This window comes from Cheilinus undulatus, linkage group 19 (assembly GCF_018320785.1).
Source record: "Cheilinus undulatus linkage group 19, ASM1832078v1, whole genome shotgun sequence".
Lineage (NCBI taxonomy): Eukaryota > Metazoa > Chordata > Actinopteri > Labriformes > Labridae > Cheilinus > Cheilinus undulatus.
The window spans coordinates 24079243-24091501 of NC_054883.1; the positions used below are offsets into that span (position 1 = coordinate 24079243).

At 41.8% G+C, this 12259-nt stretch overlaps 1 protein-coding gene across 1 annotated transcript; it reads left to right on the forward strand.

The window, feature by feature from the left end:
- Positions 1-832: 832 nt before the first annotated feature.
- On the forward strand, positions 833-5373 carry bambia (BMP and activin membrane-bound inhibitor (Xenopus laevis) homolog a). Its single transcript, XM_041814224.1, has 3 exons — positions 833-1349; positions 3222-3509; positions 4313-5373. The coding sequence occupies exons 1-3, from the start codon at positions 1274-1276 to the stop codon at positions 4729-4731; spliced, it is 783 nt and encodes a 260-aa protein (XP_041670158.1). The 5' UTR covers positions 833-1273; the 3' UTR covers positions 4732-5373.
- The last annotated feature ends 6886 nt before the right edge of the window (positions 5374-12259 follow it).

The window sequence follows — 12259 nt, forward strand, 5'->3', positions numbered from 1 at the left end:
TGTAGAATAATATGCATGTGTGAATATTTTTAAATGTACATTGTGGAATATCCTGCAGCTGACAGTCTCTGTGAAAAACACGAAGTTGTACTGAAGGAAGACAGAAATTTGGTGTTTTCTTGTGCTTTCTTAAATAATTCAAAGTGTTATTCCATATTAAAATGTATAAAAAGAATAATGTTGCACTTACAAAACGACCAAACTCTATACTCTGCAATTAAAGGGACGCTTTTATCTTGTCGGAAAGACTGCTACCATGGCCACTGGAATCCTATAATGACATATGGAATATGGTATTATGGAAATGAAGGATCATGAATGGACTGGCATTACATGAGTTACACCATCAAGCTAGAGAGCGACAGACAGGAGAAATCCGGAATATTTACGTGATTAAACAGATTGGTTTTCATCTAGCCAAAAATAAACGCGATTTTTAATTAAACATTACAACACAATTGTTATATTTCATGTAGGGAAAATTTAAAGCAAAATGTAGTTATGATAAGCACAATTTTGCATTAAATTTCAGTGTAAAAAATGATTTGGTTACATATTCTCCTCTTCTTATATAAAAAGATATATTTATCTATTTTTGTAGTTAAATCAACCTTAACGTTTGAATTTGTGTTTAAATAATGATATCATGTGTCTTCTCGCTTAATGTAGTGTATTTGTTAGCTTGACTTGCCTTCTTTTATTCTGAAGAGTACTTTCGGATAGAATGTTCCTATAATCTACCTAACTTCCCTCTCGGTGAGCTAACCAATCAGAGGGAAGGGGCGGAGCCCTGACAGACCACAGCTATTTCTTCAGCTAAATCTCGTCTGCCTGGAGTCTGCGTGCAGTCCTCGGTCCGGCGGAGTTGTCCAACTTTTTCTCACATTTCTCCGTCCAGGAATACAAAAGTGATGCTCCACCGTGACCGTCCGCATTCAGAGACAGAGGAGGACCACCGGTGACAACTTTTCTTTTCTTCTGCAGGAGTATATTTCGCTTTTTTTCACCTCCGAAGAAGAAGACGCATAGTTTTGCGTCCTCCAGAAATGTCGGACCTCTTTTAAAACGTAACATTTCTGTCTCCATGTGGGAAAGGGGACATTTCAGAGACATTTTGCCACTTTTTGTTTGTTTTAGGATTGTGAGCTGTCGTGTTTGAGCACAGGAATGTCTCGTTTTTAGCTCCATGTAAATCTTTTTGTCGCCCAGCGGACTCTGCTGCTGCTACTGGATATAAACGAGGACGTTTTTTTTGCGCATTAATTTGGTGTAAATGGATCGCCAGTCCAGTTTCATTTCCATTTGGCTACAACTGGAACTTTGTGCCATGGCTGTTCTTCTTACTAAAGGTGAATAGACTTTGGTCTCTAGGCAGGGCTTGTTTGTCGACTACTTTAAATCAGGATAAAACAGCGATAAAACTGGAGTGAACTTACGCCCCACTCAACTTTATCTCACCCTTAAAACCCTGAGCCTTTTCCAAACTTTTATGAAATATTTTTTCAGATTACTCATATTACTTTCAGTAAAAGCTAATTTGCTTAGCATAATGTCCAGATAGTGTGAATACTACTCAATTTATTGTCTTTTTTGTCAACCCTTGGACTTGAAACTGCAAGACAGAATGCTCAAATCAATAATAAAACAACAAAACCAAATAAAAATGGCGCTATAAACAAATAAGGGCAAAGATTCAAAAGTTGCTTATTTGGATGCTGCTGCAAAAATGATCATTTCAAGGTAGAAACTACACCATGATATTGCTTTAAAATTAGTTGCTTCATTTAAAAATGCATGATCCTTAAATGTATTAACAATTACCATTAGATATGACTAAAACGACCCTGCGGCAAAATAATCTGATTTAGAGTTAATGTCCCTTTTTATAATAGTTTCAACAAATTAACACCTCAAACAAGGCTTTAAACTCTCCAATACACCCAAATACTCAATCCTGGTGTCATTTGGCTGCACTGTCTCACTAAAATAACTTCTGTTTAACTTAGTTTTGGATATTTTAGCAGGACTAAAAAGCCTCGCTTCTCTGCCTGTTTTTCTCCCCCCTCCCTCCCTCCATCAGCCCACAAAGGGGCCTCTCCTTTCTAATGAAATATTCTCCAAATGACCTGCCCGGGCCCTGCTGCTCCAATCATTCACAGGGAAAACACTGATCTGATGAATGTGCTCCTGCACTGCGAGTTGGTGCATTCAGAGGACATTAGCACTGAGACGAAAAAAGTGTGCAACAGAAATTAAAGTCCTGTAATTTTAGCTTGGATATAAAAGTGTCTCGTAGAAACTTGAAGGAGACTTCAAGCTAAGTGTTAACTGTTTTATTTATAGAATTTTTTCAATATGGCCCCTTGGGTACTGCTTTTTCTGCAGAATGCTCAGCATATAAATATGTAAATAGACACCACTAACTTATAAGACAGTGTGTGCTCACAAAAAAAAGCTATCTTGCGTCTTAAGAGCAGCTCTTTGCCCCACATTTTTGCTTTCTAAAATAGAAGCCTTGGATGAAGTAATGAGTGGGCCCGTGTCAAAGCAGGCAGTTGTAATGATAAGGTTGCTGGAAGCTCTTTAGATGGGACCTCAGAACACCCTCCACCCCCAGCCTCCAACCCCAGGCTCTCCTCCTGACCACAAGTAAAGCTTTGCGTGCAAACAGTGGGGGGAAAGGAGACTCCTGTGCCGCGCTCCGGCCCCCCTCTCTCCCTTCCCTCTTTACGAGTTTCCTATTGGGTTGAAAGAAATTGACTTTGGCAAACAAACCACTAATTATAAGCTACACGGTTCCTGTTTTATAAAACAGAAAACAAAAAGGAGAATTTTGCATGAGGAGGTCTTAACTGTAGGCAATTTTTTTTTTTTTTTGCTGAATGGATGCAAAAGAGGAATATTCTCATGAGGTGTTTAAAGTTACCTGGCTGTTTATTGCAGGGCAGAGCAGGCACTTTATGAGCAAACACTTCAAAATGAAAGTCCCTCTAAAACCCAACATGCTTCCATTAGAACAACAAGAACTGGATAACAAACATTAAAGAAATAAACTATCATGGTCAGGGGGCTAAATTATAATAACATCTTCTTTAAAGGCCTTTAAATTTGTGCCAAGTTCAGACCAATAAATGGCTTACTGTCTCCTGACATGATGCTCTTTTTCAGCTTTAAATCCTCTTGTTTCTCTAACCCTGTTTTTTTCCTGTATGCATTTCCAGGAGAAATAAGGTGTTACTGTGATGCACCTCACTGTGTAGCCACCGGATACATGTGCAAATCAGAACTGAACGCCTGCTTCACAAAGGTCCTGGACCCTCTCAATGCAAACTCTCCCCTAACACACGGGTGTTTAGACCCCATCGCCAACGCAGCGGACGTCTGCAGCAGCAGCTCCAGGGTCTCGGATGCCCTCAGCGGATCCTCTGCTGCGACGCTGGAGTGCTGCCACGACGACATGTGCAACTACAGAGGCCTGCACGACCTGGCGCACACCAGGGACTCGACAGGTAAAGAAGAAACCTTATGAACCTCGCTGAATCACGGGCTGTTCAGATGCTTGCCTTTGCCCTGTAACTGAAATCTCAAATTCTGTTTGACTGGTTTTAATACTGTCGGGCTCTCTGGGGGGATTTTTATGATTCCTCCTCAGCAAATATTCAATATTTTCCCCTTTCCTGTTCCAGGAGCAATACGTCGAGCTGTAGGGTTCTTCAAACACTTCTGCTGTTTATGGACATGCAGGCCACCCCTGCCCCCTCCCTTTTTTTCAACTTCCTAGCTTTACAGAACTTCAATTTGACTTTTAATGGGCTCCAGCTCTGCGCCCAGAAAGGCAGGGAGCAGACAGTTTACCTTAAGCACTTGGACAGAGATCAGATATATTCCCTCTTTTTATTATGTGTGCACCATGTAATTTTCCCACTGAGGAGGAATGCGCCTTGTAGAAAAAATATTTCCTGACAAGGCTGCATGTTGGGTAGAAATACAAGCATGTAGTTATGAAAGGAGCACAGAGAGACAGAGGAAGGGGAACTGTCCTCAGCAGACTCTGTTGTGACCCCGGCTGAGCAGACGATAGTTTATTACCTTAAATTAATTTCTGGCTCTGTGTTGGGACAAGGTGACTCATTTGTTTTTGGCTCTGCTGCCCTCTCTCTCACTTCCTCTCTCTGGTCTTATTTTCTGTCTGTGGTTACTGGCATGACTGCTAAGAAAACTCTGAAAGCTTCTCATTAAGATACTCAAAGATGACCCTGGTGTGTCGAATGTGTAACATAAGGCTAAACAGATGATTTCTCTCTGTGTGCAGATCACAGTCGGTATCAGCCAGACAGCAACAACAGGAACCTCGTGACCCGGGTTCAGGAGCTGGCATCAGCGAAAGAGGTGTGGTTCCGGGCGGCCGTGATTGCCGTGCCCATTGCTGGCGGCCTTATCTTGGTTCTGCTCATCATGTTGGCGTTGCGAATGCTGCGTAGCGAGAACAAACGCCTGCAGGACCAGCGGCAGCAGATGCTGTCCCGGCTCCACTACAGCTTCCACGGCCACCACACCAAGAAGGGCCATGTGGCAAAGCTGGACCTGGAGTGCATGGTTCCAGTGACAGGACACGAGAACTGCTGCCTGACCTGCGATAAGATGAGGCAGGCTGACTTGGGCAACGATAAGATCCTGAGTCTGGTGCACTGGGGGATGTACAGCGGACATGGAAAGCTGGAGTTTGTATGATTCCTGCTGGGACTTTGTGACACAAACAGCCAGGACTGCGTCGAATCGTTGGCTTTTGCTTTTTTACATAAAAAGACATTCCCTTTTTTGTCCGTTGGACTTCTGGGTTTGTGTTTTTTTTAAACCAGTGGCGAAAGAATACGAGACTGATCTCATGCCGTGTGGTTTTTGCTAGAGGAGCACTTTACTTGAAAATGAAAGAGCAAAGCAACGAGGAGCTGTATTTAAACTTGAGCGGGCAGGACTGAGGTGAGCTCCGTCACTGCTCTGCAGGATCCTGGACTTTTTTTTTTAACACTGAGCGCTGAAGGATTCCAAATCTGTCTTATTTGCACATTTGTAAAAAACAAAAGTTGTTGCTTAAAACATGAATTTTACACTGACACCAGGGTACAAAAGCGGACTTGTTTCTCTCGAGGAGTTTAAAAAAGAAATCAGTGTTTTGACTGTAGGTGTGCACACTCCTCTGTGTATGTTTCATGATTCAAGCTTATTGTAAAGATTTAAATATATATATTTTTGTCTGATAAAGTGACCCCTGTGTGTCTTGTTCTGGGTGAATGTCCAACATCTCTCTGTGATCAGACTATAAGCTTGATTGTGAGCGTGAAAGAAACTTCCATTAAAATGACTTTTTATTTATTTCGTGGTTACTCTGGAGTTTTTACTGAACGAAGCTAAATCAGTGTATTAAACCGTGTTATTTAAATCAGTATGTGTCACCAGCTCTGTCGTGGAGCCTTGGCGTGCTGCTCAGAGTGTGGAGCCGACAGTGAGGCCTTGTTTTACAGTAGAGCTCCTGCATCTGTCAGTCCGTGTTGAACCCTCTTCAGAGGTCACCTTTTCAGCTTCAAATAACTTTTCCCCCCTCCTCACTAGCTGGGTTTATCCTGGACGTTGTGCTGTTTACTTTAAAGTCTCTCTAATGCCAGTAAGCACCTCCTCTATTTTCTGTTTTTGTGGACATGCATGAAAATACAGCCCATGACCTCGTCCTTGCTCAGAAAGCTGTCGGTCAGTGAGATTCTGCTGCCCGTGTCAGTGTCAGGGAAAGATTCTTTTGCTTCTATTACACTGACTTGTAGTTTCCTTTTTTTCCTTTATCTAATACATGCTGGGCCTCCTATGACCCACATAAAAGAAAAATAGATACTAGGCTGTCAAAATCAAGAACATCCATATGGTAAATTAAATCTTGAGTGCATGCTGTTACAGAAAATGCACAATATGACATAGACTCTTTTGCCTAATTTTTCTCTTGGTCCACATTTGTGACAGCTCTGTGACCCACTTTTGGACTCACCAGTTGAGAAACCCTGCTCTAGATCAGAGCTTCCTAAAATGTGGACTGGGGCCTATCGAGGACCCAGAGGTAATTTACAATAACTAAAAATCATCAAATAATTTAAAAATAAATGATATAAATCATTATTATTTTAAGACTCATCCATCTAGAGTCTATCTTGCTGCGGGTCGTGGGGGGCTGAAGCCTATCCCAGCTGTCATTGAGTGAGAGGCGGGGTACACCCTGGGCTGGTCACCAGTCAATTGCAGGATGATATACAGAGGAAGACACCCAGGCAAAACAGGCAAACCCAGCAAACCAAGAACCCTCTCACTGTGAGGCAACAGCGCTAACCCCTGCGCCACTATGCAGCCCTTACTTTAAGACTCAGAAGTAGCAAAACCCAGCCAGAAGTTTTAACTTAGGTCACCATTTATCATTTATGTTGGCTGATGGATACAACCGGTGTCACAGTTTAACTGGTGTTGGATTAAATGGTGACAGTTAAAAATTCTACTATGCTGCTCATTTTCAGTCTTTTTAGAATATATTTTTTGGGGCTTTTTATGACTTTATTTAAGAGAGCAGGATAGTGGAGAGAGCTTACATGGGGTGCAACTCTAACCACCATCTGCACTCCTCACTTCATTCATTCATTCATTCATTCATTCAACTTTTATTTAATCTCGAGATGCCACTGAGAGCATGCTCTCATTCGCAATGATGTCGAGACTACATTAAAACAAATGCAAGACAATAAATAAGCAAGGCGAAAGAAACAAAAATGCAAAAATAGACATAGATACTTGAGAATAAGTGGAGCACAGTTTAAAAACAGTTACAAACATGTACATAGTAGTTCCTTATCATGTTTCGTAACTGACCTATATTAATACCTGAACTAAGTTTTAGTGTTTGCTGTACAGAAGCCCAGGTGTGGGCTGCACAAAAGCTGAAAGATGTTTCTCCAACTTCAGTGTTTGCTTTTGGACCTTAAAGCATTATCCAGTCACTTGAACGAGTTTGTTAATGGCTAGTGGACACGTTGAATAAAGAGGTGAGGTGTAACGGCAGATGTCCAGACAGAGCTTTATAAATAAAAAGTAACCAATGCCTGTCTTGTCTAACTGATAATGAGGGCCAGCCCACTTTGTCATACAGGATGCAGTGGTGAGTTGAGTAACTGTCACCAGTAATGGATCTTCGGGTGGAATGATAAACTGAGTCTAGTGGTTTAAGTGAGCTAGCTGTAGCATGCCTGTAGATCACACCTCCATTTTCCAAAACTTACAAAAAAGTGGCTTCAATAACTTGTTTTCTACAGGAAGTAGGGAAATTAGTTCTGTGTCTGTATAAATATCCTAATTTCTGTCTTAATTTCATAACAAGTGAATTGATGTGAGATTTGAATGTGAAGTACTGTCAGCAGGATCTCTGGATAGAATGAAAAGCATGTATTTATTTTTACCTGGGTTCAAAATTAATTTCAGATTGAGGGGTGCATTTTGCAGTTTGTGAAGCTCTTGTTGCAATATGTCAGTGGCCAGTTGTGCAGTGTTAGCAAAGCAGTAAAGAACTGTGTCATCAGTATAAAGGTGGGTATTACAGTGTGATAAAACAGATGTAATGTCATTGATATAGACTGTGCAGAGTAAAGGGCCCAAATATGGAGGGCAAATGTTTCTCGTGGAACAGTATGATCAGCGGTGTCAAGTGCTTTGGTGAGGTCAACAAACAGAGCTGCACAGAATTTCCCTTTGTCAATGGCAGACACAATATTGTTAACAACTAATGTAGTGGCAGATACAGTGCTGTGCTTGGCTCTGAAACCGGACTGGTGTGGGCGTAAAATACAGTTTGTTGAGAGAAATGATTTGAGCTGAATACTGATTAATGACTCCAGGATTTTTGCAAGACAGGATAGTTTTGAGATTAGTATATAATTATTACAACTATTTCTAATACCACCTTTATGTAAAGGAACAACATGAGCTGTTTTCCAGACCTGAGGGACGACTCTAGTATTAATGGAGAGATTGAACAGATAAGTGACTTGTTCAGCAATGAGAGGTGCACAGAGTTTTAAAAAGTATGGTTCAAAATTTTCCTCTCCTTTTGCAAATTTTAAGAATTTACCAGTGTCTTTGGAGACATTATCGCTGCTTAGGAAGAGTTTGCTGGGCCACAAAATCCATTTACAGAGATTAATATTGGCAAATTTAAGAGACTTTGCAGGTGTCCGATCAAAACAAAAAAAAATACTGTGCCTCAGCAATTTCACTTTGTGATCCCAAAACACTTTCCAAGAAATGCCAATGTCTTTGAAAGCATTTGCATGGAAAGTCTCAGTTTTTGAGACACAAACATGTTAAATAAAAGGTCAACATTTGGTTTTCATGTTAAACTTGTACAGGGGTTTTGGTGGGCTCCAGAAGATTTTCAGGTCTGAAACTGGGCCTCAGTATACAGCCCAATAATGATGTCTATAAAGAAGTAGTCCGCTCACCTCTCTGTCTGCCCTTCTGCTACACAACTAAACAGATGAAATAAATTAAAACACATCCAAGTGTGGATTCATGGAAACCTTAAAATGATCACAGCACAGGAAAAACAGACATCAAGACTGCTTCAACCCTGATCAACACAGTCATGTAATATGTCATCATAGCACTTATAGATGGATTCATGTGATAATAAATCACTGGACCCCCTTTGAGAATCATGAAGCACCACCCTCTCTAATGTTACACAATGACGGACTGCTTCAGTACCATTAAGATGAACAGTAATAGATTTAAATAACTCCAACATCACTACACTACTGCCTGGATTGCTACTGTGACTGATATGCATGCATCCACAGCAAAAAAATAGTACCTTTCTGTGCAAAAAGTCCAGCTGTCGTGTTGAAAAGAGAAACTACATATTTGGCAGGTTTATGGAACTTGAGACCTCAAGGTTCACTTATTTTAGCAGTCAGAGGGACTAAGGACTGTCACTTTTGGACCTTTTGTTGCATTTTCTGCTTTTTAATTTGCCATTTTTCTGAATTATACTGTGGTATGTAGTTATTCAGATTGTTTTTCAGCCAGTTCATTTTTTTAGGGTCTCAGTGCCCTCTAAGTATGAAGAATCCTGATCAGTATGGATGAACTTGCCCGTTGAGAATATGAGGCCTTTGAGGGAAGCACTGGAAAACCTTTTGCAGAATGCTTCTATGTATTGATCATTGTTTGCATCATTTCTAAGTGGAACAAAATGTCCTAACCATAATGGGAGAGTGTTTCTATCTGGCTTAATTCTTGCAAAATGTGAACCCAAACAGCAACAAGCAGAATGGTGAAATGCTGGATTCTGACAGTTTGTTTGGAGTCACGGATTAGGTTTCTGTCGCGCTCATTCCTCAGGAGTTTCTGGACTGGAGCTGAATATTTACATTTTTAGAACTCTAAACGTCACAGCAGTCATTGAGGGAGGCTTCAGTCCACGTATTAGGTGGCATCTGCGTCACACAAAGAGAGACGACGTCTGTTGGGTTGAAAAGTTCACACCCAACGGCCTCCCCGGTCGCCATGACAGCCAGAGTTAGACATCCTGCAAGTCGTTTAAAGTCTGCCTCGCTGAGTTTGTCTCCGTGCAGAGCACTGACCCTTGTTTCTTTCCATTAGGAGGACAGGAAAACACTATTAGCAGCTAAGCACTTAGCAGCAGCGTACATTAGCGAGGCTCAGGGCCTCCCCCAGGACTATTACCCCCCTAATAAAAACAATGTCCCCAGCCTGGACGGACTAATGTGACTGCTGTTTGCTTTAGCCTGATTCCACTTCACCGGCTCACCCATGGGTGTCAGGTGGCCCCGGGGAGGTGAGAAAATAACCATCATACCTACCTGGAGTTCCTATTCACAAAGTTTCTTTTCACTAGAGCCTCTGCAGAAGCTTCTCTGGGAAGTCTGCACCCAGCTTAGATGTACAGTGCCTTTAAAAACTATTCATTTGAGTTTTACCATACTGGACCATACTAAACCATACTCAGTTAAACTGGAGCAACCATGCTGTGCCAAAGCCCACCTTTTCTAACTGCAGGAGCCACAGATGTGCATTCAAACAGACTGGACTATGTGGGTCAAACTGCTTGGGTTGATTCAGATTGCTTGGTGCCTTTGTGGCCTTGGTTCTAAGTTGTTTTTTAGTAAACTGATGTCACAAAGTGGTGCTGCGCCTTCATATGCAAGCATAAATACGTTGTCAGGAAGAACTTGGCTTCAAAAATATTTCAAAGAGGGTTCAATGTCGAAATAAAAAGTGACACCTCCATGATTATGTCCACCACACACATTGCTGCAGCGTCTCCAGGCCTCTCTCAGCATGCTGATATCCAGCAGTTATAGCTCAGCCTCCACAAAAGCTGCATCCAGCAGCGACTACACGGTCATTTACATCGGCCATTTTGTGCAGCACTGGGCGGTCAAGCTGTTTGCATTCAGATGCAAATTTAATGAGGTTACCAACCAGCCTCCATCAAAAGAGGCCCAATTTGTTTTGAAGCGACTTCAAGCTGACACCCGCTGGTGGGTTTTTATTGATGCACATTTCTAACACAAATTCCACTGTCCTTTTACCCGCCCTACAGCGCCTCCTCTGTTGCCTCCAGGCTGCTCCTCCTCCGTCCTCAGGTGGTTGACATTCCTGCAGCAGGGTTAACAGCACGCAGGGATCTAAATCTGTTTCCACTGTGTTTCTCCCTCTCAAAATGCAGTAATAGTCCAGAAAGGCCTTGTACCCACTGTGGTGGCAGCAGCATGTGGAACAATATATGAAGTGTAAACACACATGGAACCTGTTAACACCTGAGCACAGTAATGGATGCACACCTCCCAGGGTAGGAACAAGCCCGACTCAGAGGGTGTATGTTTTTTTTGGTTTTTCTTCCCTCCATGTCCTCACATCCACCAGGAACTGCCAGTTCGTCTGATCCTGAACACATGAAGGTAGAGTTAGCACTGACTTTTATGTGGTATGGAGCTGGATAGGTAGACAGATACATGGGTAATCAACAGCCAATTAACAGACAATTATTTTGATTGATCAAAAACGGCTGCTAAGCCACCTTTACATCGTTGTAAAGGCTTCTGTTTACTTCTGAGCATTTGTGCAACACATTACTGCAGAACAGTGAGGTTTAAACATAACTAAAGCTCAATATTTCACTAATATGTGCAAGCAATATTGACACTGTATCATCAACTATCATTCAGATGTATGATTTTAGTTAATTTCAACTATGTCTTGATCGAAAAAACAGCTAAGACAGCTAAAATGTTCCTTAATTCCATAAGGGAAGTTATTCCTTATTACACATTCAGGGAGTTTCTGTAAGCTTAAATATGGGCAAACAACATTTGAATCATACAAGAACAAATGATCTTAAACTCTAAGGCCAAACATGCAATAGCATGTTTGATGTTAGGATAAAGATATGAACTGACATATCAGATAGACTCCTTCATAAATCCATTGCATGGATATATTTCACGTTCATCTGGAAAAGCTCGCATAAAAAGTGTTTGGGAAGAACAGGACTTTAAAAAATCTCTGAAGGTGATTGGACCAATGTTCTGTCCGTCACCTTCATTACAAGCCAATCAGAGTGAGAAGACAAAATGAGGTAGTGGACATGCACAGCTCTGGTACGAACCTGGGCTCCTCAACTTCCCTTGATGATCAGCTGATCATGGGCGTTCACTCTCCTAAGTACTCGGCTAATCAGATTCTGCCACAAGCTCGTTTGACCAATCATCATGCACCTGTCAGATTTTAAATCTGTCATTCTCTCTTTCACAGTCAGCCAGTTGTTCTGTGCAGACGCTGCAACCCTCCTCCACCCCAGCCACCTCCACTCAGCTAATCAGCGTCTAGTCTTGCATAGTTGAGTCTCCTCCTCCATGCTGTCTCACTGGTTCCTGGTCAGCTTCTCAGAAGTCTACTCCTCATCTTATCCTGCATCTCTCAACACCACCACCAGTGTCTAGACTCCATGCTTCACTACCCCTTCAAATACATGAAATTATCACAGTGGAGTCTAATCGCCAAAGACTTTGCGCAATTATTTCATTCAGTTTGTAAAATAGATTACTGTTAAACTCGTATGAAGTCGCTCCTGATTGAACTGACACTACTACAGCTACATCTAAGCCACACAGGATGGCAGCCATTGCTATCAGCTCACAGTACAACTGAACCA